Source organism: Pteronotus mesoamericanus, unplaced genomic scaffold, assembly GCF_021234165.1.
Source record: "Pteronotus mesoamericanus isolate MK-2021 breed Mesoamerican mustached bat unplaced genomic scaffold, CSHL_Meso_final contig_116, whole genome shotgun sequence".
Classification (NCBI taxonomy): Eukaryota; Metazoa; Chordata; class Mammalia; order Chiroptera; family Mormoopidae; genus Pteronotus; species Pteronotus mesoamericanus.
In genome coordinates, this window is record NW_026555027.1 from 16,792,829 (window position 1) to 16,820,119 (window position 27,291).

At 36.2% G+C, this 27,291-nt stretch overlaps 1 protein-coding gene and 1 non-coding gene across 2 annotated transcripts; one reads left to right on the forward strand and one right to left on the reverse strand.

Annotated features, from left to right (window-relative positions):
* Positions 1-14,110: 14,110 nt before the first annotated feature.
* On the forward strand, positions 14,111-14,214 carry LOC129077383 (U6 spliceosomal RNA). The gene has a single exon (XR_008529846.1). It is a non-coding gene; the product is annotated as a U6 spliceosomal RNA (small nuclear RNA).
* Positions 14,215-17,206: 2,992 nt separating this feature from the next.
* On the reverse strand, positions 17,207-20,738 carry LOC129073972 (protein S100-A10-like). Its single transcript, XM_054577673.1, has 2 exons — positions 20,624-20,738; positions 17,207-17,511 (listed from the first exon to the last, which is right to left on the reverse strand). Exons 1-2 carry the CDS (start codon positions 20,736-20,738, stop codon positions 17,207-17,209), a joined length of 420 nt encoding a protein of 139 aa, XP_054433648.1.
* Positions 20,739-27,291: the final 6,553 nt, after the last annotated feature.

The following is a 27,291-nucleotide window of genomic DNA, read 5'->3' on the forward strand; positions in this document are numbered from 1 at the left end:
AACATTCTCTCATAATTTGTTCATAGCTTCTAAATTTCATAAAAAAATTACAAAGGTGAACAACATACAGTTTTCAACTGCTCTTCTTCATACACTAACATTAATTGAGCATCAGGTTGTTAGCAGTTGAACATTGACGTGGGATGGAACTAAGGCACCAGTACATGTTATTTTAATGAACAATGATGTGTGAAATGAATCATATCCTTGTCAACAAGATAATGGTGAATTATAGCCTATTTGTGGATGAAAGGCTGTGTGACAAGCACATGGAGTAGTTTGCAAAAGATGCCAGTTGACGCTTATTTTTGAAAAAAGGAAAAACTAAAGGAAGCGTGTACATTTCAGGACATGCCTATGAAATAAAATACTCACTGAAGTCCTGTTCTGAAAGTCTGAGATGAAATGAACATTTTATCAATTTTCTATTGCTTCTGTGACAAATTTACCATAAACAGTAGTTTACAACAACACAAAGTTATTATTGTACGGGGCTGTAGGTCAGAAATTAGACATAGTTCTCACTGGACTAAAATCAAGGTGTGGCCAAAGCTGTCTTTAATTCCAGAGCCTCTAGGGAAGAATTAATTTCCTTTTATTAGGATTACCAATAAAATTCAGTTTCTCATGGGCCAGAAATCAGTTTTTCTTGCTGCCTGTCGGCTGAGGATTGCTCCCAGCTTATAGACTCTGCCTTTGTTCTTAGGCTCATGGCTCCCTTCCTGCAGTCTTGATAAGTTGAGTCCCTCTCATGTATCAAATCTGCTCTTCCTTCTCATCTATCTGACTGAATGAGGAAAGCTTCCCTACTTGTAAAGGCTCATGTAATTTCATTTGTGCCAACCAGGATCTCAAGGTCTCTGCCGCTTAACCACAACTACAAAGATTCTTTTCCCACACAAGGCAGCAATATTCACAAGTTTCAAGTATTAGAACATGGACATCTGTGGAGAGTGGGGATTACTCTCTGCCTACCATGACTTTTAATATTGATTATTTTATGCAGTATATTAATTTTTAAGGACTGCTGAAACATAATAGTACAGACCAGGTGGCTTAAACAATAGAAATTTATTGTTTCTCACCTCACAGTTCTAGGGGCTCCAGGAGATACAAGTCCAAGATCAAGGTGTCAGCAGGTTTGGTTTCTTCTGAGAATCCTCTTCACCTCTTGCTGTGTCCTCACATGGTCTTTCTTCTGTGTGTCACCTGCTTGGTGTCCTTTTTTGTGTGTCCAAATTTTCTCTTTTTTGGGGGTAAGCCCCACCCTAAAGGACTCATTTGAATTGAATCGCCCCTTTAAAGACCCATCTTTAAATATAGTCACATTCTGAGTTATTGGAGATCTAGGCTTCAGTGTTTAAAGCTGTGGGAGACACAATTTAATCCATAAAGGACAGTAATTTTAGCATTTTTTGCAAGCTAGAAGGGAGTTTAAAACACTATTTCTCCAATGCGTGATAGAGGAAACCAGCAATCAGGTAAATCAAGTAGTTCAAGGTTACTCAAGCAGTCCGTAATAGGACAAGATCTCCAATCCAGTACACCACATTTACAGAGCAGACTAATTTTCCCAAAATGCCATGTTACCTCTTCACACTGTCATATAATTTTAATATACAAACGTCTGTCCAGATGGTGTCCTGCCATGTAATATGAAAAATAGAGACATTTATTGAAGAAGATAAAAGATACAAGAAACATTGAACATAGGACAATGATGCCTCAGTCCCCTTCAAAGTAGGTGCATTGAGACCTCACACCGTTCTTCCAATTGCCATCAGCTGCCCTGTCATATTTTCCTGAATCTTATCAATGGTATGAAATTTTTTCCCTTTCAAAGATGATTTTAGTTTTGTGAAAAGCCAGGAGTCAGAGGGCACCAAATCTGGGCTGTAAGGGGACTGAGTCACCTGGGTGGTGTGATGTTTCACAAAAAAACTGCATGAGACATGATGCATAAGCAAGCATGTTGCTGTGATGAAGCTGCCAATCACCACTTGCCCATAGCAGTGGCCTTCTGCATTGCCTGAATAGTATCCTTGGAGGAATGTTCAAGCTTAATGCAAAATTTAATGCAGATTCATTGCTCTCCTCGCTCATTTTGAATGCAACAGCCACACAATACACATGCTCACTCAAAGGCACCTACCACCCCAAATGACTAGTACAGTGTAGTTGTCATTGTTCGCACATGCACATTCCAGTCCACTCTCCTTGGCTGCCAGGTTACAACACTGATGCTCAATTGTTCTTATTTTATTAACAATGACTGGACTTTTTTCTGGACAAACCTCATATATTACCGAGTTTTAATAGCAGGGATTGATTTCGCAAATCAAGAACATAAAAGAAAGTAATATTACTGTATACTGGGGCTTCTGAATATTTAATTTTTTTTACAGTTCCTATTTCTAACTGATCTTCTCTTGTTTGTTTTTTTTTTTGTTTTGTTTCATTTTATTTTTTGCTTTTTAACTAAGAATATTTTTTTCAAGCTGCAGAAAAGACACCACCTCTATGGATACTCCAGTATACCGTAATGAAAAGACTGGTTCTGACTTTAAACAGTTCACAGTGAATTAACAAGGAAACTGGAAACTGCAGGGCACTATGGTTACATGTTATGATTTGGGGTGGTTCCGGCTTCACACAGGAGGCACACCATAGAGAAGGGAACAGTATATTTTAAGGGTACAATTGAGACAGTTTAGTGGAGGAGATAACACTGAGTTTTTCATGTGAAGGAATAGGGGTGAGCAGAGAGAGGACGGAGTGAGCAATGAGAATTCGTCAAGTTCAAGGCTCGGTACAGAAACAGGACATTGCTCATTAAAATAACTGAAATGCAATGGTCTGTTCAGCCTAGCATCTGGAATACCAGGAGTGAACTTGAAAGGCAGAGAGAGGAACAACGGTTGGCAGAGGGATTCATTGTCAGATAGGTGTGGAGACAGATACACAAGATCCTCAGGATGAAAGGCCTAGCATGTTCTTGGAAAAAAAAAATTAAGACTTCATTTGAAAGCAAATGGAAGTTCTTGAAAAAAACTTTCTTTCTATAAATATGTCATTTGATTTTTTTATTTTTAATTTAATTGGTTGGTTTTTTTTTTTTTGCAATAGCATTTAACCCCCTTATACCCCCATACTACAGGCACCACACTGTTGTCCAAGTCCACAGGTCCTTTTTCCTTTTTTCTTTATCCGTCCACCCACTAACCTCCCCTTCCATATTTGTCATCCTGCTCTCTATCTATGAGTATTCTCTATTTTGCTTGTTAGTTCAGTTTATTCCTTAGTTTCCACATACAAGCAAAATCATAAGGTATTTGTCTTTTGCTGACTGGCTTATTTCACTTAGCATAATGTTCTCCAGGTCCATCCCTGCTGTCACAAAGGGTAAAGTTTTCTTTTTTTACTCACTTTCAATCCTTGTTCTTTTTAACAATGAGAAGGACCACTCCCTGAGTATCAAGCAGCCAAAAATCCCTAGACTTGCAAACACATAAAGTAAAGAAACAGTGTCACTTTGTATTGGAGCCTGCTATCTTCTTCAGAAAAAGAAATTCCAAATCTCCTTCCAAAATATAGCTCCAGCTTTCCTTTTCTGCGTCAACCACAGCAGCAGGGTGTGAAGTTCTGAAAAATTTTAAGTATGAAATGATGAATCTACATTTCATCAAACAAGTCCAATTGACGGGAGAAGGATAAACAGAAGTGGAATCTGAAAGTAGGAAATAAATTAAAAAGCTGCAGCAATAATACAAAGTAATTACCATTGTTATGCCAATTTTGGGGGTGGATTCTTAAATAATGCAGCTCCTCCAGACTTAACTTTTGAGTAGGTATTCTTTTTGCCTTATTTTGTTAATGAGGAAATACAGAGAGTTTAAATTATGTTCCCCAAATAAAATATCTATTAAGTGATAGAGGTATGATTTGAGCTCTGGTGATCTTACTTCTGAACTTAAGTTCTTTATAGTACACTATACAGGTCCTTAATGAAGCTGAGATGATGAAATACAGAAAAGTCCAAAGGACCCAAGACGCAGGTTAGATAGAAAAAAAATCTATTAATAAACTGACTTTGGAAAGTGAAGGAGAAGGAAAGGTATGACCACACAATTATCTGGCTCAAAAAACCCATTTTTACAGAAATCTGTGTTTCAATGATGATTTGTGTATCCCTTAACTACAAATGTGTTCATATTTATTTTCAACGTGGGGGGATTTCTTTCTCCTTTCTGAATCTGACTTTAAATTCTTTGTGGATAAGGTTTAAGTTTTATTTTTCTTTGTAAACTCCAAAAACCCCGCTTCTAGCGTAGTTCTTTTCATTGTGGGGGAGGAACAAATTTTCCTCTACCCTCAAGATTCTTTTGGCTGGTTTAATCAAATAGAAATGAGACAGATTAGCAAGAGAAAATAATCAAGTTTAATACATATGTATGTATGGGAACCACACCTATACGGGAGAGTGAGAGACACCCATCCCCCAGCACATGCAAGAGTTCCAGAGATAGAAAGGGAACAGAGTATATAAGATCCTGTGATAAGGACGTAATAAGGTGCTTTGGGGTCCCCAAAGGGTCTTTGCAGGAAAAGAAGAGTAGATGCTAGTAAATAGAAGTTTGTCTTTTCCAATAGCTAGGTCAAAAAGGGTTATCTTTCATCATCTCTTACTATTGACGAGGTCCCTAATTCAAGATCTTCTAGGTAGATAAGGGAGGGGCATAACTCTCCCTTGAGACAGAGGCTATAAAACGATCTGTATGTCATAGAACCATATCTTGGGTGGCTCCTCTGAACCACCATAAAATATAGTGGGTATATGATAATTTTCTTAGTGAAAAAATAGCCTGAAGTCTCTGATTTCAAGACTAAAACCACTATTTTTACTTGAGAAATTTAGTAATTCTAAAATTGAACTTTGGGCAAAACAGATTTAGCAGGGTTTCAGGACAAACATATTCCATAATCAAAAGAAACACACAAAACAAAACAAAATGAAACAAAAAAAACCTCCAAGAGCATCCTTTTTCTCACCTTTTCATTCAATAGATGGGAGATACAAATATTCTTACTATGGGCTGGATTTTCCATGAAATGTAGAGAGTGATACTGTGGGAAAAATAAAGCAATCCTGCTAAAAACTGACCCTTTCATATTTTAAGATAAAAATACATTTCCCAAAGAAGTAAGAAATATGTTCTTTCTTTTGAAAGGACAAGTATGTATTTGAAATGAATATGTTTGCTGAAAAAGATTGTTATATCTAAACCTATCATAATAATAAGAGAGAAGACATATGCATTATTCTCTGATAGATATTTCTGTTTTATAAAGAAGAGCTTAAAGATATCTCTTGTTAAGTACTTATAAAAAATCAGTCAAGCAACAAGTATTCAAAAATGAAAAATTAATTTGACATTCACCAAAATGTCAGTAGATTATCTTGTCACCTTACGTAGCTGACAAACTTATTTAGCCACGTAAGAGTACATTTGCAGATAATTTACTCTGAAATATCCACCATGATGTATTCTACTTGAGAGCAGATTTTCTAATACCTCTTCGCTCCTGCATGGACGTAACAGCCAATTTAGAACACCTGTTCTTAAATGTTTTTAGTTCCAGGTGGTCTGTTCTAAGTTTTATGGGGCCGAATTGTGGATCTCAAACTGCACATGTCAAACTACTTAACAAAAATCAAAGCTTTTTTTTGAGGGAAAAATAATATATGTTGTCCAGCCACATGAACTCTTGTATCCCACATTCTTATAAAAATGAACCAGCCACTCCTTGGAGGAATTCAGGTCCAAGTCCTAGATTATCAGGACAGTATATCAATAATACTACCTAGATATTTCTTCCATAAAACATGCAAGTTATCCTATACTCACCAAGACAGATGCTGACTTATCAAGTTCTTGGAAAGGATTTAGCCATGATTTAGCTGTTATTTTGTATTTTCTAATGCTTGCTTGACACATTTAAGATCTTAAAGAAACTCTATTTCTTTAAGCCTTCAAAGTTCTAGCACTTGATTAAGCTGGATTATTAGAAAACAGTTTATATACATTTTCTTATGTTAGTCTCTACAGAAACACACTCATTGAGTGATGGTTAATGTCATATTTTTAGCTTTTAAAGAGACACAGGAAAGTAAAATATTTGCCAAATTTTGGTATACATGACCAAAAATAGCATTTATGGATGTCAAGTTAATAAAATTCTTCCAGAAATAATTTCTAGTTGAAAAAGCTTAACTTTCCTAATGTAATTGACTTCTCTAATGAGACAGTTCAAACTCTGAAATTCAGTGTGCCTCTCTCACTTACTTTTTAAGAAGATTCTAAAGCTAACATTAATAATCTTATACTTTCAATTTTCAAGTAAATATTTTTTCTAATTAGTTTATTTCAAATATATATAGTTTAATTAGTTTTCTCCCAAAAATATATGTTTGAACTTGTAATGGGTAATTTAATGTGTCATTTTGGCTGGGATAAGGAATACGTAGATAGCTGGTAAAATTTTTTGGAGGGGTATGTGTGAAGGTGTTTCTACAAGAGGTCAGCATTTAAGTCACTCGAATGAATACAGAAATTCACCTTTCCCAGTATGGGATATATGCATGCATGTGTGTATATTTTGGACATATATACATAATGTATAGTATATAAATATATAATATATACACACATATAATATATTCAATATGTATATACACATATATACATTTTAATTATATATACTTATATAAATAATATATACATATATAATGAAGATTATATAACATATATAAATAACAGTATTTATATATTATTATGCTATATTATTATGTATTATATACACACATGTGCTTATATCTTATTGGTTCTCTTTCTCTAGGGAATAGTGACTAATACAGAACATTTTCTAATTATTATTATTGTTGTTCATTTCAAATAGGGTAGACTTTGCAGTTAGGCACTACACATCCATTATCTTATTTAATTCTAAAGACAAAACTGTCGAATTGGTATCACATTCTTCATGGAAGTGATAATAGACCTAGAGGCATGAAATAACTTCCCAAATATCACTGGTAAATTTCAGATCCTAACTTGAATCCAAACCATGCCAACTTCAGAAGTGTATGACTACTGTGCCTCTAAGATATCAGAAGTTAAGGATGAAATTGAATGCTACGACTGAAGACTCAAAAGTCTTAAACACTATCCTGTCAATCATGCCATTCTTTTAGCTGAGGATACAAGACTCGATAACAGAAACAGGCGTCAAATATTCCTTTACAAGAACTTGGTAGACCAACAAATAGCTCAGTAAAGCAAAATTTAGTTTTTTTTAAAAAAAATATTATTTATTTGAGACCGGGTAAGGGAAAGAGAAAAAGGAGAAAAACAATATGTGAGAGATACATTGATTAGTTCCCTCTCCCATGCCCCGAGCTGGGGACCTGGCCAGAAACCCAAGCCTGTGCCCTAACTGGGAATTGAACCAGTAACCTTTTAGTTCGCAGGCTGACACTCAATCCACTGAGCCACACCAGCCAAGGGAAGATACAGGTTTAAATCATAAGTGGAGTCCTCCAATGTGTACCTAAATTATAGTGTCTGAATTCATAGACTGTTGAGAGGGAGTTAATTATACAAAAATAAATTTAAAAATAATAACAACAGCTGAACTCTGCAAGGGAAAATGATAAACGTATGGGTTTGAGGTTTTTAATTTACAATTAATGTCTTGCACTGTAATTAATGTTAGTAACTTCTCTTCCCTTGGGGCATAGTAGAGATGGCTAGAATGATGTGTTAGAGGAAGAATCAGAAAGTTTTTCCTTCTTCATATTAAACAAATATGGGTATTGATTATTATTTGATTATTAATCAGTTACGTACTAGTAGGATCCTCGGACAAGTTACTTAATTTTATTATTTCATTAACTCACATGAATCTGTGATGATAACAAAGATTTAACTTTGGGAGTATTGCATATATAACTTCAGTACCTAGTGATACTAATTGATTAATAAATGTTAAATTCCCTTTATTGTTTTGATCTTTAAGGAACCCTCAGAGAATAATGTTATCATTACTCCGATTTTCTCATTTTCAAAAAAGAAATATAAAGTTAAATTCAATATTAAAGAAATGTAGTGCAAAGACAAAATATTATATTAAAATGCCAATCAACTATGTTCCTATGTAAATAGAGTCTATGTCAAAAACATTTCCTCATAAAATCCCAGGTCACTAATTAGCACATCCTATTGCACTTACCATTGCTACTTCCAGCTAGGATGGGTTTCATAGGTTTTTATACAGAAAAACTCCATACTTGGCTTAATGCTCTGCTGTTGATATCTTGAAATTCCTAATTTTTGAACAAGGGGTCTGCATTTATATGTTGCGCTGGAACTCACACATGATGTAGCTGGCACTCTCCTGCTCTGCTTACTCTTTCAGCATTCACTAAAATCACATTAATCAAACCCCAGTTAACTCTGTATGTTACACAGAGAAATTGAGAATCCCAGAGTATCACAAACTTAGAAATGTTCATCAACACTACATACATTTTTAACTGCCCTATGCCCCTAAACCAAGGAGTATTCTCCAGAAATCCTGGCTTCAGAATGTATTTGGTTTTTCACTGTAAAAAATGTTAACCCTAGCAGTGCCTGAATTCACACTCCAAGTGTCTCCTTTGTGCCTTATGCTTCCTTGCACTCCTTGCTGTTACATGTACGGTCTGTGTGTAAAGAAAGGGAAAATTAGCAATCAATACTCGACTGTTTTCCTGTATTTTTATTATTTTTCTTCTATCTGCAAACTTCCCAGTTCTTTTATAGGGTTTTCTCAGAAATGTTTAACTCTCCTCCTAGTGATTAATGACAAATCTATAATTTGTTAGGTTAGGAAGTTTAATTCTTCCAATCAGTCATTTAATGATAGTTATTGAATCACTATACTTAGCCTAGCATTATTTTAGGCATAGGGGATGTAACAGTGGGGAAGCTATAAAATCTTTTTTGTAAAAGCTTAAAAACTAGCGATCATTTCTACCTTTTAGGTAACTGACACATATAATATCAGAACCACAAGGAAAAGATGAACCCATTAATAACACAGATATTTTTCCTTCCAAATACAATAAACATTTGTGTTTTCCATGGACAAAGATTTGATATTTATTTATTTATTCAGCTCAAAGAAAATTATGATGTCACCAATTTTAGGGATGATAAAATATTCCCTCAAATTTGAATTCCTTTTTAATGAATCTATTCACTTATTTACTTTACAGTATTTATTGTATACTTCCAGAGTCCATGAAAGGTACTAAATGTCAACTGAAATTACAGCTGAAAACAAATCTATTGGGGAATACAGCTATTATTAAATCAGACATCAGCTGAGGTTATACAGTTTTTTTGAGAGTTAAAATTTATTTGAGTTTCCTAAGATGTGCCCTATAGAAAATTCAATACCTTTGCCAAATACTCTGAATTACCTCTTTCTTAATTTTTTTTCCCAATTCTGCTTCCAAATTTTTTGCTGATTCATATAACTCACTTTTACAACTGTTTCCTCTTAGTGTCTTACCAATTCAGTTGTAAAACACAGCTCTCATCAGTGGACATAGCATATATCATAAATTTGAAAACAACAAATCACTTGTGCTGTACAATTTACAAGCAGGTATCAAATATTTTATTATTATTTAGAAAGAACTTTATTCTGTACCAGGAATTGTTTTATATAACTTATTTTGGTCACTCTAAAAATTAAATATGTTTCTTAATCCAATTTCTGTGTAAAGTCTAGTACCAGACAATAATTTTATTTCTTTTTTTATTTCCTTTTCTTTGGGTGTTTAATTCAGACCCCAAATGTCTACTCATTTCTTATCAATATAGTTTTAGCTGATTTATACTTTATTGTCTTATAATCACCTAAATAAAACCACTCTATAACAAAAAGTTCAGTTTTTATTTCTACTAGGTAATCTATCTATAAAATTTTATAGACAATAACACTTTCAAAAAAGTTCTATAAGTAATTAGTTGATATTATATAATACAATACAGGATAGGACAAAAGTAAGTTTACATTTGTGAGTACATGAAACACAGAGTTTATTCTTGTATTATTATTTAATAATTTAATTGTATTTTTTCCATACGAACAACTGTAAACTAACTTTTGCCCCACCGTGTAAAACAGAATATAATATAAATGTCCAAGGGTAGAGAAGGGTAGAATACTATGTAATCCATAGGAACACCTGGGGAGGAATTAGGATGAGCTGGCCTATTCTAATTAAAGTGACATAAGGAAAAGAAATAAATCTGTGTTATACACAGACAGTCCATGATGTAGATAGTTGGACTTCCGATTTTTTGAGTTTGCAATGGGGGGAAAGCGGTAAACGTTCAGTAGATACCACATTTGTAATTTTGAATGGTTATCCTGTGGTACAACACTACGTCACGATGCTGGGGAGTGGCAGTGCCGCGGCAGCGGCAGCTCCAGGTAGCCACGTGACCCGGAGGGTAATCAGCTGATACTCTACAGTGTTCTGTGCTGTATTCATTTTTTGTTTTAGTTCAATGCTTCAAACATTCTTTAAGGCCAGGGTGCTTTTGGCTGCGTCTATTAACGAGAAGTAGCCATACAGCCATTGTGTTTTTCACTTTCAAGACAGCGCCCAATAAATTACATGAGATAGCCAACAGCTCATGATAAAATGAACTTCGTGTTAGATGATGTTGCCCAACAGTAGCCTAATGTAAGAATTCTGAGCACTGTTTAAGGTAGGTGAGGCTAAGCTATGGTATTTGATAGGTTAAGTGTATTAAATGCATTCTAAATTTATGATATCTGCAATTTACAAGGAGTATATCAGGACGTAACCCTAGCATAAGTCAAGAAGCATTTGTACAGTTAAGGAAAACCTTAAACAGCCAAAACTAAAGTTGAGAAGGTATACTTGACATGGATGGGATTCAGTACGCTTTGCATGTGGACTGTGGAATGCAAGAGAGGGATGCAGACAGGAGGCAAAGTAGAACAAAATATACTCACTATGGATATGCACTGCTGCTATTAAAACATTTGAGTTTTTCCTAAAAATAAAAATATTGGAAGGGTTTTAAGAAAGTGATCATTTTCTGTCCTGGCTGATGTGGCTCAGTGTATTGAGTCCCAGCCTGTGAACCAAAGGGTCGCTGGTTTGATTCCCAGTCAGGGCACATGCCTGGGTTGCCGGCCAGGTCTCCAGTTGAGGGTGTGAGAGAGGCAACCACACATTGCTGTTTCTCTTCCCCTCTTCTCCTTCCACACTAAGTCAAAAAATAAATAAAATCTTTTAAAAAAATAAACAAGGTGATCATTTTCAGAAAATTGACTATAGCTACAATATGGAATATGGATCAGAGGGAACAAATGTGAAAATTCAGAAATTAGGAAGTGTTGTGGAAATTCAGATAATAAATGATTGCAGTTTAAAACAGGATAATAGCATTGGGAATGGAGAAAAAGAAAGAGGTATCAGAGAGTTTACTATGAGCCCATACTCATTGAATTTTGAAAATTGTTGCACATTGGACAAATTGGTAGATTTATATTTTAGGCATTAAAGGCAAAGTCTATCTGGTTAAACTGATTGCTTGTTATTTAAGTGTGTTTTGTTGTCAGGCCCTAAGATTTGATCTACAATTTGGAAATGATAGAAAATGAGTAATTTATTTTATAGTTGGAAATTTGATTTCCTTAAGCAAAATGCCAATAAAGAAAAACAAATAAGTTAAACAGAACTCCTTCTAAAACACCTTTTATGACAATTCCATAACCTGGTGCTTCTCAAATTTCAATGTGCATATACATGACCAGAGATCTTGTTAAAATGAAGATTCCAATTCCACAGTTTTGGAGAAGAGCATTTTTAATAAGTTTCAGTATGATATATTTTATTTGTAGGACTTTTCTGGCTGTTGCTGACATTCTTACTTATCAATTAGGCTACAAAAGACCTAATTTATATCTGAACACAATTCCTAGTTAAACCAAGTCCATTGATAATCCTGGCATAATGGCAAGTGAGAGAGTATTGTTGTGTTAAGATTTAGGTAAAATAAATATTTATCTTCATTTACTATATACTTTTACTGATCTCCTAATCAGAAAGTTCATTTAAGTTCAAGTTTCCCCTGCAAAGTGAAGGGTAAATGGGGCTTATTCCTTCTGTAAAACTCCTTGAATTAATTTTGGAATGACTGATTGATCTATATAACTCTCAGTACCTCCCAGTGACCAAAATAAGCACAATTTATTCAAGTTTAAAAGTGCAATATGGCTGTATCTGCAAGCAAATTTCTTTTACAATTAATAAAAATACAGATGGTTTATAATAGCTTAACTTCAAACTCAGAAGAGCTGCTCCTATTGTTAAACATAGTTAGAAATTTCAAATTAAGGTTAAACCACAGTGTTTGATTTTTATAAATGACTCACAGGCTCATTAATGATTTTGAATATTTTAACTTTGACTATAACTTTCATTTATGAAGCCTCAGTGTCTTTCTCTTATTTTATATACAGCCTTCTTTTGAAATATAAGAAAAGACACTACAAGACAATGTTATTCTTTAAACTTGTTTCTGGCCATAATTTTGAAAGAAAATAAATATTTGATTTAGTGAGAATATGTGAGCTATTACCAGTAGCAAGGTCATGAATATAAGTGAACTGGAGGAGTTCCGCATGACAGAAATATGTAGGGAGAGTTAGAAAATTACTAGCCATGTAATGTGAGAAATATTCATGCAATTTGGTATATTTGCTTTATACTTAGATTATACTAATAATTTGTAAACTATAAACATTTTTCTTTGCTCATTGCTCATGCTTCCGATTTATCTATGCAGTGAAATCAAAGACACATGAATGAATATAATATTGTTTTTCTAATTATTTGTCCATTAACAATAATGAGGATTCTGATTTTTCTCTTGTAATTGTAAAATTATTGGTTTGACGCAAATAACACATGTCAAAAAGGAAAATGTTTCCTTCTACTCTTGTAGGCTCTCTGGTTGGTCTACTAATCAAACTAACATGACAGATTAAGAGAAGAAAAACCACATTTAACTTTGTACAAATCAGGGGCTTCCCAAGAATGTGAAGCCAACAGGCAGAAAGGTAATTGAGGCTGGTAAGATAGGACTTTCTGAGGTCAGGAGAAGAAGGTAGGGATCTGAGACTTCAAAGGGTAAGAGGACAATTAACAGAGATATCAGAAAATGTTTGATAAACAAATGTGTGCCATGCCATGCAAAGTCTTTCTGACGTAAAAAGAAATTATCTGTGGAAATAACTTTCTTGCTTGCACAATTTCTCTGTCTAAATTATTTTAAGCAGCTTAACAGGGAAGGTAAAGTGAAAAATTTCTGAATCTTCTGTTTCTTAAAAAACAAACAGCCTAAAGTCATCCTCATGACAAAGAGACACATTTTGGAATGGCAAAATTTTATTCCCCTATATAGATAATGACCACACTGAATCAAAAAGTAACAATATAGATTTATCATCTAGTGGAACATTGTGTTCAGACAAAAATGCTTTAAAAAAAAGACTAATTTAAAAAAAACAGAAAAAGTAACTGAAAATTTTTTTCATTGTCTTTCCATTTTCAAGACTATTCTAAAATTCCCTGTTTTCATGAAATATTATCAGAAAATATATCTGTTTAGCTGACATATTGAATTTTCAAGTAATCAATTTACTAATACTAATTTAGTAAATAGAGCATTATTACCTCATATGAAGTATCTAAATCCATTTATATAACTAAAATTCATTTAAAAGTCAACATTTTCTTTTACCGTATTGTTTATTAAACAATACTTCAATGGCAGTAAACTCACCCTTTATGAAATAAGTAACTTTTCCTCTAATTTGACAGCTGCATGGGGTCATGCTTAGAATTATTATTTAAAAGAGGAGTATCACTGGCCCTTCTTAGTCTACAGACCTCTCACATCAGCCTCATACCATGGGGTGTATTCATTTCAGATAGTCATCTATTTAGGAAAATTAGGTGTTGGCATGGAAGCACAGACAGTAAAATAGAAATGAGAAGTGAAGACTAACATGGCCCTGTGCAAAGGTGACACCCAAATTTGTGAAGCATTCATACTTTTCTTCTGTAATAAAAATTGTTATTAAAAAAAAAGATTGAACTCAATGATGTCTAGTTAGGTGTAAACAAATTAAATATAAATAAAATTAAAATGTTGTGCCCTGGCTGGTGTGGCTCAGTTGATTGAGTTGAGGATGCTAAACAAGAGGTCACCAGTTCGATTCCCAGTCAGGGCACATGTGTGGGTTACCGGCCAGGTCCCCAGAAAGGGGTATATGAGAGGCAACCACACACTGATGTTTCTCTCCCTCTCTCTCTCCCTTCTCCTCTGTCTAAAAATAAATAAATAAAATTTAAAAAATAAAAAATATAAATAATGTAATTCTACTACAGTTAAAGCTCACAAAAAATGAAGTAACTTACAATTCTAAAAAATATTTCCTTGGTGTACAGCCAAATGTTAATTTTAACTAATGTTCTTTTTGTCTTTTTTTCACTTGAGAACTCAGTTTATAAAAAGCACCTAAAAAAACACTTTCATAATTCACAAAATTATCCATATTACCTATTTTGCATTGACCAAATCCATGATAGAATTGTTTAATTTTTAGTTTCATTTTGTCTGGATGGACTTCATGCTGATGTTGACAGCTGATATAATTACAGCATTATTAAACTTTGCTTCAAATAAAAATAAACCCAGGCTTACATAAAGAGAGACTTTATTCAAAAAACTAAGACAACAGGGAGAACACACAGAGCTCAGCAGAAATCTGTAAGTGTCTCAAAATAAAATGGCAAAATGCTTTTCTTTTATGGAGAAAGATAAGCAGAGCTTAGCAGAAACTTACAAGGGGAAGTTGAACAAGCCAGAGGAAGTGAGTAAGTAATATAAGAGAAGTCACCTGACAAGAAATGTGTCTGTTGAATCACCTGACTTGGGACAGCTGATGAGGGGGGCATATTCTGCATCTTTGTCCTTGCCCAAGGCTGGGGATAAGCCTAAGTTCAGGGCCTGTGAGACAGAAAGAAGCCTGGATACAGTTTGGTCAAGGCAAAACAGAGGGTAAGAAATTGCAAATACTTGGCCAGGAACTATTGCAGTATACTTGGTGTGTGTTAAGTATAATAACTGTTAGCCCAGTATTTGACTTTGCTTGCAATAAACTAATTCAATGCGTTAGTATATGGTTGTAGTATCACAGAAAGATATTTGGTCTTTACCCTCTTTCCCGGCACCTGAAACAGAATTCATAAAAACCTTGGAATTTCCTGAGTGATAAGTGTGATAGCTTTTTGTTCCAATGAGACAACTCTTTGTGAGTAGAACGCTAGATAGCTTCAGGATGATGGCTGCTTGCCAGCAAGATCACACCTTGATTAGAAGCTTGGAATTTTTAGCCCCACCCCCAACTTTTGATGTGTGGGAAAGGGTAGTGATCAAATTAATCGCCAAAAGCCAGTAAAATCTCCTTCAAAAAACCCTAAGAGATGGTGTTCGAGAGCTATTCAGTTCATGAACCCATAGGAGAGTACCTGGAAGCTCCATGATCCCTCCTTCCCATACTTTCCCCTATGCATGTCTTATATTTTGTCTATTCCTGAGTTGTATCCTTTATAATGAACCAAAAAATATATTTATAGTGTTTTCCTGAGTTCTGCATGTTATTACCAATGAAGTGGTGGTAGATCTGACTTCTAGAGAGCTTGACTCAGTGGATACCAAAAAAAGTGCAAAATAATAAAGAGCATGCCAAACATAAAATCCTTAGGTTATAATAATCTTAGGTTATAACAAGTAAAATGAAAGAAGATGCTGAGTTGGACCTTGATGGTGGATAGAGCTCAGGTTTCAGGCAGTCTGAGTTTCGATCACTAACCTCAAAGACACCCAAAAGGTAAAACTGTGCCAGGACAACAGAAAGTAATTCAAAAGTCTCTGGTTACCAAGGAGGTAATTCAATGTTGGGGAAAGGCAAAATCAAGAATCAACTGAACCCAGTGAGAGGGGTAAGTATACACAGAATGTGTCATTTTGTGGGTCAGTATCAACAGCTTCCTGAAGAATCTTCATTGACATGAATTAAGAGTGACTAATTTAGGGGCAGTATCTTTGTTTGGAAAAGCTTCAATGTGAAAGAGCAGTTTTGGTTTGATACAGGACCCACAGGCAGCTCCTTATGGAACAATCACAAACAGCGGCATATGATCCAGACACACAGCAGGTTATGCCCAAGGAAAGAGCCAGCCTAGTGTGCTAAAGAGAAACTACTATAGGCACTGTTTACCCTGAGGAGAGGGCTTGTCCAGCTTCCCCTATGAAAGCCACGTAGAAGACCCCCAAATGAATCAACTGGTATGCCTCACTTACAAGCCCTGTGAGACTGGCTTTATGATAATCTAGTTATTCATCCACTGAATATGCCTGTTACCCATGTTTTGGTAAATTTTATGATTAATATGACCCCTTTTGCAAGGGCACATCATGTAACCTTATTGCTATAAAACTGAGCAAAATCTCAGAAGCCTTATTTAATTTGCTGTCTTAGCTTCTCCTCATGGGCCTCACAGAAACTGAAAAACATTAGCTTAATTAACAAGAGGCAAAGGGGAGAGCAAGGAACATGTCATATCTATGTGGAAATCTTTAGATAGTTATTTAAAAATGAGATGAATAAAATGAATATTGATGGTGTTGAAACAGAGGTCTTCATGTATTGTTTTTGAAGGTCAAGTGGGAAGCAAGCCCATGCCAGTCTCCTAACATCATGAGGCCCCAAACAAGTTCATTATATTTGACCTTGTTTGGAGTCATGTTTTTTCTTGGGGGGGTGGACATAAAAATAAAGTTGTTTATTGAAGGCAAGAGGATAAAAACAATACAAGAATCAAAAGCTTATCTGGCTTTAATTGCCTTCTTTTTCTCTTATCAAATGAGGGTGTGATTTTATTTGCTCATGAAATCCTTATACAGGGAGAAGGTATAGGGCAGAGATTCCTTAAGTGACCCATTGGGAGAAATCTTATCAGGGCGGGAAAACTGCTCAGTGTTGCCTACTGCTTTCTCTCCTGCTCCATGTGTACTGCAAAATAGTCATAGCGAGTGATGGTGAGCTCTGCGATCAGAGAAGAGAAACTCTGGGAACCCACTCTGCTGTCCTGACACTGGTCCAGGTCCTTCATTATTTTATCCATGGCCAGAGGGTCTTTTTGGTTTTTCAAAAATTCATGAAATTCCTTTTCTGTGAGTACTCTCAGGTCCTCCTTCTTTAAGTAACCTTTATCCTTAGCAAATCTGTGAAACATGAACACCATGGTGTCTATGGCATGTTTCATTTGAGATGGTATTTTGGTGAGGTCTTGGTTACAGATCGCTCAGCTAGCTGGGGCATGCAGCCAGTGACTGGGAGTAATTTTAAAAGCAAGATGACAAATATTTCAATGAGAAATTGAGCAGAGAAATGTTTGGTGCCATAATTAGGTTGATTGATCAAAATAAACATTGACAACAGATCTGAGCCCCTCAGCTTGAAACCGTGATGGAGAATCAAAGCCTTCTATGCTTGAGTGGATATGGTAAGGGGTGAAGAAGAAAAGTTTCTGGGACTTCTTGACATAGGAGCCATATGAACTGTGGTACTGATACAGAGATCTGATCAGATCACTGGGGAGGAGTAGAGAGGAGCCATAGGAGGAGGGTGCCCAAGACAATGATAAACAACCTACGACGGAATTGGCTGAGATGCTGAATTCCTCCAGAATGCATGCAATTATGTACCAGAATATTTAAAATATAAGGAAGGCAGAGTCTGGCCCTCTGGCTCTCTCCTCGAGGAAGCCGGGGTGACCATGCTGCAGCTGCCTGTGTTTCCCAAAGGATGCTATTCTCAATGGGAAAAGGAACCCCCAGAACAGTCTAGGGTCAGGCTGGCCTGGCAGAGGGTGGCAGGGTTATTCCTCTTTGGGTGTCCCAGAGGGGACGGGCTCTGAGGCAGAGGCCTGACATTCTTCCAACATTGTATAGCTTTTGAGTCTTATGTTGTTTTAGTTTGAAAACTAACCCTATAGAAATAAGATAATTAAAAACCAACTGGGGAATGGTAGGAGAACTCAAGAGTTAAAGACTTCAGCCTTAATTGATTGGCTTAAGCGATTAATGCTGTAATTAAAGAGTTAAAGAGTTTAGCCTTGATAGGCTTAAGCAGCTACTGCACTTGGAAAGCTGTTATTTCAGAATCGTGTAGTTTTTGAATAAAGACTCCTTTCCTTTATTGCCAAAACTTTGCCTCCAGAATTTTGCCTAGAGCAGGGGTATCCAACCTGTGCCACAGGATGACTATGAATGCAGCCCAACACAAAATCCTAAGTTTACTTAAAACATTATGAGATTTTGTGATCACATGTTACAGTGTATTTAATGTGCAGCCCAAGACAACTCTTCTTCCAGCATGGCCCAGAGACACCAAGAGGCTGGACACCTTTAACCTAGCGGGTGGTGGTGGGCAGCAGGACCTCACTTGCTGTTTGGTAACAGTATCAAAACCCACTAGTGAAGCCCTACCATGGACTTCAGTGAGGGAATATAGAATGGTACAATTGATAGGATTAAGGTTTGGACGAGACCTGGAATATTTAAACAGACTTCATGTGATAAGGTGTGTCTCCTTTACTGAATATTTTATGAGAAGAATATTTTATGAGAATAAATATACCTATGGATATTATGTATGACTGGGCAATGCCTGTTCCACCTATTATTATAAAACTAAGACCATTTGAAAAAGTCCCAATGGAGGCTATAGTTAGTAATGTAAGGATTGATGTGATTAAGGTGAAAGGTTAAATGATAGTTTCTTTGAACAGGTTCTATTTAAAGTGGTTTTATCTCTTTTTCATGAATATATTATCAAGATGGACACTGTCTGGCTGGAGAAATTTCCCCTAGGAATTTCCCCCTAGCATAAGGCAGGTAAATCAACCCTTCAAGTGATATGCTAAGTGGAAACCCATAAAACTGCCTGGACCCCAACAGCATAGAACGAAGTTCCAGTGTATAGTTGGAGTGCTGCTACAAACATATTGTCTGTGTGGTATCTCTATGTGGAGTGTACATTAAGGCTTATATCAAAAGACTGTGAGTGCCTCCCAGCGATGATTACTGGGACTTTAGTTATGTCCATTTAAGGAGCAATTATTAGTTTGCCACCAGATGTGTTATAACTGGCGCTGTGATTGAAAAACACAAAATAATCTTGAAACCTGAACTAAGCACAATATGTTGAGTAATGTTGGATACATTTTCTTATGCAAAGGCCAGTGTCCAGAAAATTTCCATGATAAAATAAAAATTATATCGCCTAGATCTTTATTCTAGGAGAATCCAAGGAAGATATACAATGAGTAGGGAGCCTCTTTTCCCCTAGAACAGACTCAGTGACTGTGTGAAGAGCTGCTGGATTCTATTATCCTTTGGACAGGGCCCTGTAGACAAAAATCAAATTGACCAACAAGGAGCTGCGTGATTTATGGATGGCAGTTCCAAGGTTTGGGAGGTTACCACTTCGATCAAAGGAGGTAAAAACAAAACAGCTCAGTGGGTTGAATTGCTTGATGTCTGCCACGATGTTTCTGTTTTTACTAATTCATTGGTGTAGGCCATGTGGTCAGACAGAAGGGCAGTGGCAAACTAGCTTATCTAATAAACAAACTAAAATAGCAAGCAAAATAGAGACAGAGTCATAGATAGAGAGCAGGATGACAACAAGGGTGGGGCCAGATAAGAAATGGAGGGACTGAACAAAAAGGAAAAAGGGATCTTAGACACGGACAAAGTGTGGTGATTGCAGGGGGAAAAAGGGGTATAAGGAAACTAAATGATAATTTAAAAAAGACAATAAAAAATAAAACATCAACAACAACAAAAAGGGATTACCATATGGGGCACAACCTTATGGAAATGACTATGGGAATTTGACAGGTACATTAAAATAGAATATCTTGATGCCTATCAGAAGAGTCCCTTGCCAGGATGGAGGTGATTGGAATTGATCAGTGATGTTGTTAACGTGAAAGAGTCAGAGCACCAGGCAGTCTCCCCCATTGGTCAAAATGGTGGCATGGAGAACTACTTACAGTGAGCATGCAAAAAGCTAGCAAGGTAATTGCAAAGAGAAAAAGCTCTTCATTCAACTTCAGGTACCAGATTGGGGGTAGGACCAGGGGAAGGCAGGCACGTGAGCCAAAATGGTAGGGGAAGGTACTGGACCAGAGAGACCTGTCAGCTAGCCTGGGGAAAGAAGGTGTTAGTTGGGAGGCTGACCCATCTAAAGTGCATGAAAGTTGGGGAAGTTGATTAGTCATTATGAGAAAGCACTTGGTCCATCCCAAGCCCAAACTAATATAATCCCAGGGGAACAAAGAAGCTCTCTCTGTCTCTCTTGCTTGTGGCCTGCACTTGAACAGTACGCTCACCTCTTCTCTCAAATGACCATGTGGCTTTAGCAGCCATGACATCCAGGATGGAGTTTCCTGGTGGTGCTCTCATTGGTGCATTTGTGTGCTCTCTTGATTCAGAACACATGACCATGAGGACTGGGCAGCCACATGTCCCATAGCCATGTGGGATCGCCACCCAGGTTCTAGAAGGGAGCCTGAAATGAACAGCAGCCGGGAACAAGGTAAGCTACCTGGATGGGGACTAAGACCACTTAGCAGCTTCCTGTGGGCTCCAAAGTTCTGTAGTTTAAAATGAAGCAGGAACTCTGGACACTGGCTTTTGTCTTGGTCTTGCTGAGTATGGCTGGACTTTTTTCACAGCACAAAGAGGAGATGGGCTTTGAGATGGGAGTCTGCCATTCTCCCAAATCATGCAGCACCTAAGTAAAAACCTCTTCCTTTTGCTCCAGCATCTGCATCACAAGTTTGGTTTTTGTGGTGAAAGACACCCCAAACCTCTGTTTTTTTGTTCATATATAATGTGTTCATTTGTGGTCACCACCTGGGTCCATGAAATAAGTGGACCTGGTTGTAGGGCTTCAGAAATGCACAGATGAACTGAATCTATACATATTCCTTTTGAACCCTCTGAGGCACAAAATGACAATAATTGTCTTGTCTGCCAGCAAAAATATCATAGGGTACAGATGTCTATGCGGCAGATTCTCTGGGGGCAAAGATGGCAAGTTAGATTGATGCCAGAAGGAGCTACAAATAAGTCCTAACAGAACTTGACACAGACTCTGGGCTGGACTTTGCTGACCTGGTTGTAGATGTAAATACTGAGAACTCTCAAAGAACGGGAACAGAAGATTCTGTTCCAATTGTAACCACTGAGTCACATTTCTTGAGACCAAGAAAGAAAATGTATAGTGCATGATGTCCAACAATGGGCATTAAGATATCTTCCTTAGGGTAGTTCGATAGAGAATTGGAACAGTCCATGGAAATACTGATTGTCTAAGATGGGGCTAGATATAGGCTTGAAGGACTTGCTTACATCCCTTCGTTTTGTGTATTTGCATTGAACACGAGGTGCTTAAAGAATTTTCCCCACTAGATAGATTACTCTGTTTTTGTGGTGGATCCGAGGAACGGGGAATGGAGGAGGATGATGTAATGACTATGTAATCTTCCCGAGCAGGGAGGATGTTGGTGTGATGATTTTTTCTCTTTCCCAAATCACCTCAACTTTCTTTTTCCTACCAGATGTAATGGCATCACAACCAGGGCTGAAATGATAAGCGTTGGAAGCAGGGACAGTTCTTAAGCAAGAACGCCTAACTGTGTTTTTAAATCTTTATGTCAGAATTCCTAAGAACCTGACAAAACAGAATGTGTCTGTAGCCCATATGGCAAAATTGAGGTTAACAGTGAATGCAGCTATATTGCCTAGTAGTACAAATAGCCAACTACTTCTGTACCTCTATAACCCTACCGTCTTTGAATAGGAGTGGATAAGGAACAGTAATTGCTAGAGGAGTAGTGCTGCCTATAATCTAGACCAGCACCGTGGTAAACCCCAATGTTCCTTGTTAAAATGGAATTTGGGGCATAAATGAAGAGGAGGACTAGTACCCAAGGATAAAAGAATGAGGGAAATCTAGTATTACACTGTTAGAGATAAATAGGCCCAAAATGGCATCACTTGTGCTAAAGCCTCTGACGTAGTTGCAGTTTCAACCTTTACCAGAAATGTAATCTTAATCAATCAGTCTGGGATTTTCCGGTCAACCCTAAGGAGGTAATCTGTGACCTGGGCTCTCTGCGTCCCACAGGAAGAAGAGACAATCTGCACAAGAAAGCCTTGCCTATTGCCTGACCTCCCCCTACCAAAAAAAAAGATGATGTCCTGGGCCTTAAAATAATCCTATCTTTTCTTTTGATAATAGCTTCCTGCCCCACCCTTCTTCTTACAAAAGCCTCCCATGCGGTACAACTCACCCAAAGCTCCTTTCTAGTTGCCACATGAGATGCTGCTGGATTCATGAGTCCCTTAATAAAGCCAATTAAATCTTCAAATTTACTCGGTTGAAAATTGTTCTCTAACAATGTTAACACCTGGAAACTGGCTCGAAGCAAAAGATTATAGTGTCTCTAAGCTCAGTTAGAGCAGGTCCTTGTTCAATGACGTTTCACGATAACATTGATAAGATGTCTTAGGAAGTTAACTCTTGTTATTATCAGTAAGCCTATGATAAAAGTGGTTTGTTTTATCTTGCTTTGCTTTAAAGTCACAGAACTGATCAAGGACATTAAGTGAGGACTTGTTGTATATGAGATCCCTGTAGGGGTGAAGCCATATATTGCTGAGACCACTCCTGCTTTTGGAACCTGACAAGATCTAATGGAATTCTGCAAATTTGAGTGCCTTTCCCTGAGAGATATTTTCATATACTATGATGATGGACTGGACTAACTCTTAATGACTGAATGGAACCCTAGTAATGTGCCAGCATCTTTTAACTGTTAGGATCCTTTTCCTGTAAGGCATCCTTGGTCTAAAGCAGGGAGTAACCTGTGGTACCACAGAAAGATATCTAGTCCTTGTCCCAGTTCCTGGCACAGAGCTCCTAAACCCTTGCAATTTCTGAAGTGATAGAAGAGTCTTTTGTTCTAATGAGGTGGCTCTTGGACCCCTAGATATCTCTAGCTTCGGTATGGGGGCTGGTTACCTGAAAGAACACTTCTTGGTTGGAAGTTTTGAAATTTCAGTTCTACTCTCCAACCTTTGAGAGAGGAGAGGGACCGGAGATTGAGTTATTCACCAATGACCAACGAAATCTCCATAAAAATCCCTAAAAGACAACATTTGGAAAGCTTTTAGGCTGAGGAATGCGTGAAGGTACTGGGATGAGGGCATGCCCAGAGAGACTACGGAAGATCCTCACCTTCAACAGCCTTTTCCCTAGATCCACACATTTCTTGCATTTTTGGCTGTTTTTGAGTTGTATCCTTTATAATAAACCAGACAACATAAGCAAACTTTTTTTAAGTTCTGTGAGCTGTCCTCATAAATTTCAGATTTGAGAGAGTGTCGTGGGAATCTCCTGATTTATAGCCAGTTGGTCAGAAGTATGCATGGCTTGGGACTTGCAATTGACATTGAAGTAGGAGCGGTCTTCAGGAACTGAGCCCTTTTAACCTGTGGGATCTGCTGCTAAATACAGGTAGATAGTATCAGTGCTGAATTAAATTATTGAACTTCCTGATGATGTCAGCAAATTGAAGATGTGTTTGGTGTGTGTGGAGGGGGGAATATTCAATAGCATAAGATTCACTCTCTATTAAAGTTAGATAGTTAAACCTTTTTCTCATTTATAAGCACATCATTAATCCTAGCTCATTACATGAGTCTAATTGATCATACATGGGATTGAATGAAAGAAAGTGCTTAAGATTGTGAAAGCTATTCTTACCATTGAGAAAAAGAACACACATTCTACTAATGGGCTAGTAGTTTTAAATTTGCTTATAAAGGATACTATATTATTTTCATCTTTCCAAGTACTTGGGGACTATTACATCTTTAGGCAACTGACGCTTAACTAAACAATGCATTTTCAGTTGCTGTAATCTTTCTTCCTAACCCAGGGCGTTGATTCCATTAATCATTTCTGCTCTTCTCAGAACTCATTCCAAATCCCTGTGTGTATACAATGTTAAGGTAAATAAAGCAGAAAGAAACAAATCTGGTGTCATCAGAGTCACAAGCTCCAGGTAACGATTCATTCCTTTTCTTGGCTCAGGAAGCCACAGCCAGCCCATCGGAGATGATTGGGAGCTTGATGCCTTGCAACTCAGGTCATGGCAATTGTGGGATGAAAAGTACCATCTCCTGTGGGCTCAGCTCTGGTTTCAGGGACATCCAAGTCCTCCACCTCCCATGACACCTGAGAGGAGCTCTTATCTCAGAACCAGTCCCAACAAAGACAGTCTTGCGGTCAATACCTCTAAACCTATATTAACCCCACTTTTCTCCAGAGAACTGTGTTGTTTTTTTTTTTTTCTTCCTTTATCTAATCCCAAGAACGAGGCTTTAACTCTCCCCTGTAACTTTCTGGCCGGACTTCAAGCCCTTATATTTATACCTCTATTCTTAAATTTCAAGACTTGGGTTTTTTTTTTCATGGAGCCACACACAAAAATCATAAACTGTTCAGCCTGTTAAGCAAGATACACTGTATAAGACTTTCTATACACACATAGTTCCACTTAGTACTCATTGCAAAAATATGGTATAGTTAATATTTTCCCACATTTTCTGGAGAAGTTAAACAAATTAACACATATGATTAACAACTATTAAGTACCAACTGGTCAACAGGATCTAATTTGACTGATTCTGTTCTTCCTACCCTAGTACCCTATAGCACCCTGCCCATGGCCCACTTTCCAAAACATTCTTACCCTTCATCTACTTCATGTGGCTGGATCCCTTCACTTTGCATGCTGTTTTCAAGTTTTATCCATGTTGTAGCATGTGACAGTACTTAATTCCTTTTAAACAATAATATTTAATAATTAACCATCTATCATTCTTTATCCATTTATCAGTTGATGATGGATATTTTATTAGACTTTTTGCTTATAATCAATAATGCTGCAATAAATGTTTGTACCTATTTTTTAATATTTATTTTTATTGTGTGTGTGTGTGTGAGGACATGTTTTTATTTCTATGGTTGTTTTTATGTTTATCCTCAAGCCAGGGCACACTGATTAATGTGTTTGTTCTCATGCCAGTACATACTGTCTACATTACTGTAGCTGTATAGTTAGAAATAAAAAATCCTCCTCATTTTTTTTCAACATTGTTTTCACTTTTCTGCATTTTCATGTAAAGTTTAGTATCAGCCAGTCAATTTTTGCAAAACAAAAATCTAGTTTAATTTTTAATTGAGATTGTATTGAATGGATTGATCATTTTGGAAAGTAGGCCAGCTTAGACAATTAAATCTTTTGGTCATGAATTAATCTTTCCATTAATTTATATCTGCTTTTATTTTAACAATAATGTTGTTTTTTAAATTTTATTTCCAGATTGTTTATTGTCAATAAGTAGAAATGCAACTGAAATTTTTATATTGATCCTGTGTCCTACAAAGATTTTTTTGAACTAATTTATTAGTTTTAATATTTTAATGAATGCTTTAGAAATTTATACATACAAGATAACATCAATCTGGGTGCCTCATATATTTTTATTGTCTAATTTCATTTTCTAGAAACCCTAATCCAATGTTAGTAAAAGTGGCAACAGTGATCACCTTTGTCTAGTTTCTGACATAATGGGAAATAATTCAGTTTTTACAAATAAGAGTAATCTAGCTATGGGATTTTATAGATGAACTTATTTATCAAAATTCCTTACTATTCCTAATGTGTCCACTGTTTTTGTTATGAAAATCTGTTGGATTTTTTAGGTTGTTTTTTTTTGCTTCTATTGAGATGATTGTTTTTGTCCTTTAGTCTATTCACTTGGTATATCATATTAATTGGTTTTTGGATGTTAAACTACCTTGCACTCTGATGATAAATGTCACTTGTTCAAGTTGTATCTTTTTTTTTTGCTATGTTTATTTCATATTTTGTTGAGGATTTTTATCTCATAAAGAATATTGGTCTTCTGATGTCCTTACGTACTTTTGGTTTCAGGATAGATTGGCCTTAAAGAATAAGTTAGGAAGTGTTTCATCTTTGATGTTTTGAAAAATTTGTGAAGGACTAGTATTAATTATTCTATAAATATTTGGTTGCCATCCTTAAGGAAAGCATCTGGGCCTGAGCTTTTCTTTGTGGGAAAATTCTATTCAATCACATTTACTTGTGATAGTTCTATTCATAGTTTTAAATTCTCCTTGAATAATTTAAACTGTTTGTATTATTGTAAGATTTTGTACACCACTTCTAAGTTATTTAAGTTATTGACATATAGTTGTTCATAATATTTTCTTATATTCTTTAACTTTTGTAATATCTAGTTATGTTCCCTCTTTCATTACCAATTTTCATAATTTGAATTTTCTTCCTTTTTTTCTTGGCTATTATAGTCTTTATACATGAGGCTGGAATGGGGAAAAAACAGTAGGTCCTGATTGAAATCCCGTAGTCTCCTTCTATTATTGTTGAGATTGAGTTGACTTCCCTGAACGAGTATTTTTCCATTTGCTTTATGCCCTTAAAATATTTTCAGAAATTTTAAATTATTGTATTTTTCATTGTCTACTGTTTAAAAGGTTGTTTTGTTGGGTTTGTAGGGTTCACTGTAATACTCACTCTGCCATTGCCAAAATACCACTGTCTTAATTGTAATGTATTTCATCAATTCTATATTGCTAACATTTTAAAACATATTAAAATTTGTTTTTTATTTAAATTTTATGTTGAACTTAAAAAAACTTGCTATCCAAATGATAGTGGAATAACTAAATTCATTTAAGAAGCTGTCTACCAAAATTGAGTACATGTAAATCTTGGAACACATTTCCCAGAGTTTAATACTTTTATTAGGGCTTTTTTTGAAATAGTTAATATAACATACCTTTCTCCATTTTGGACTTAGTGAAGCATATAATTTCTACTATAGAGAAAAAATGGTGATGTATTTTCTTCTGAAATCAATGGGAAAAGTTAAGAATGCA

Bases quoted from the DNA above. Each gene is read 5' to 3' on its own strand.
- LOC129073972 (XM_054577673.1), bottom strand. From the start codon at position 20,738: ATGGTCATGTGTTCTGAATCAAGAGAGCACACAAATGCACCAATGAGA. The intron at 17,512-20,623 runs GTGAGCGTACTG...TCTGTAACCAAG, and splicing joins ATGGTCATTTGAGAGAAGAG to ACCTCACCAAAATACCATCT.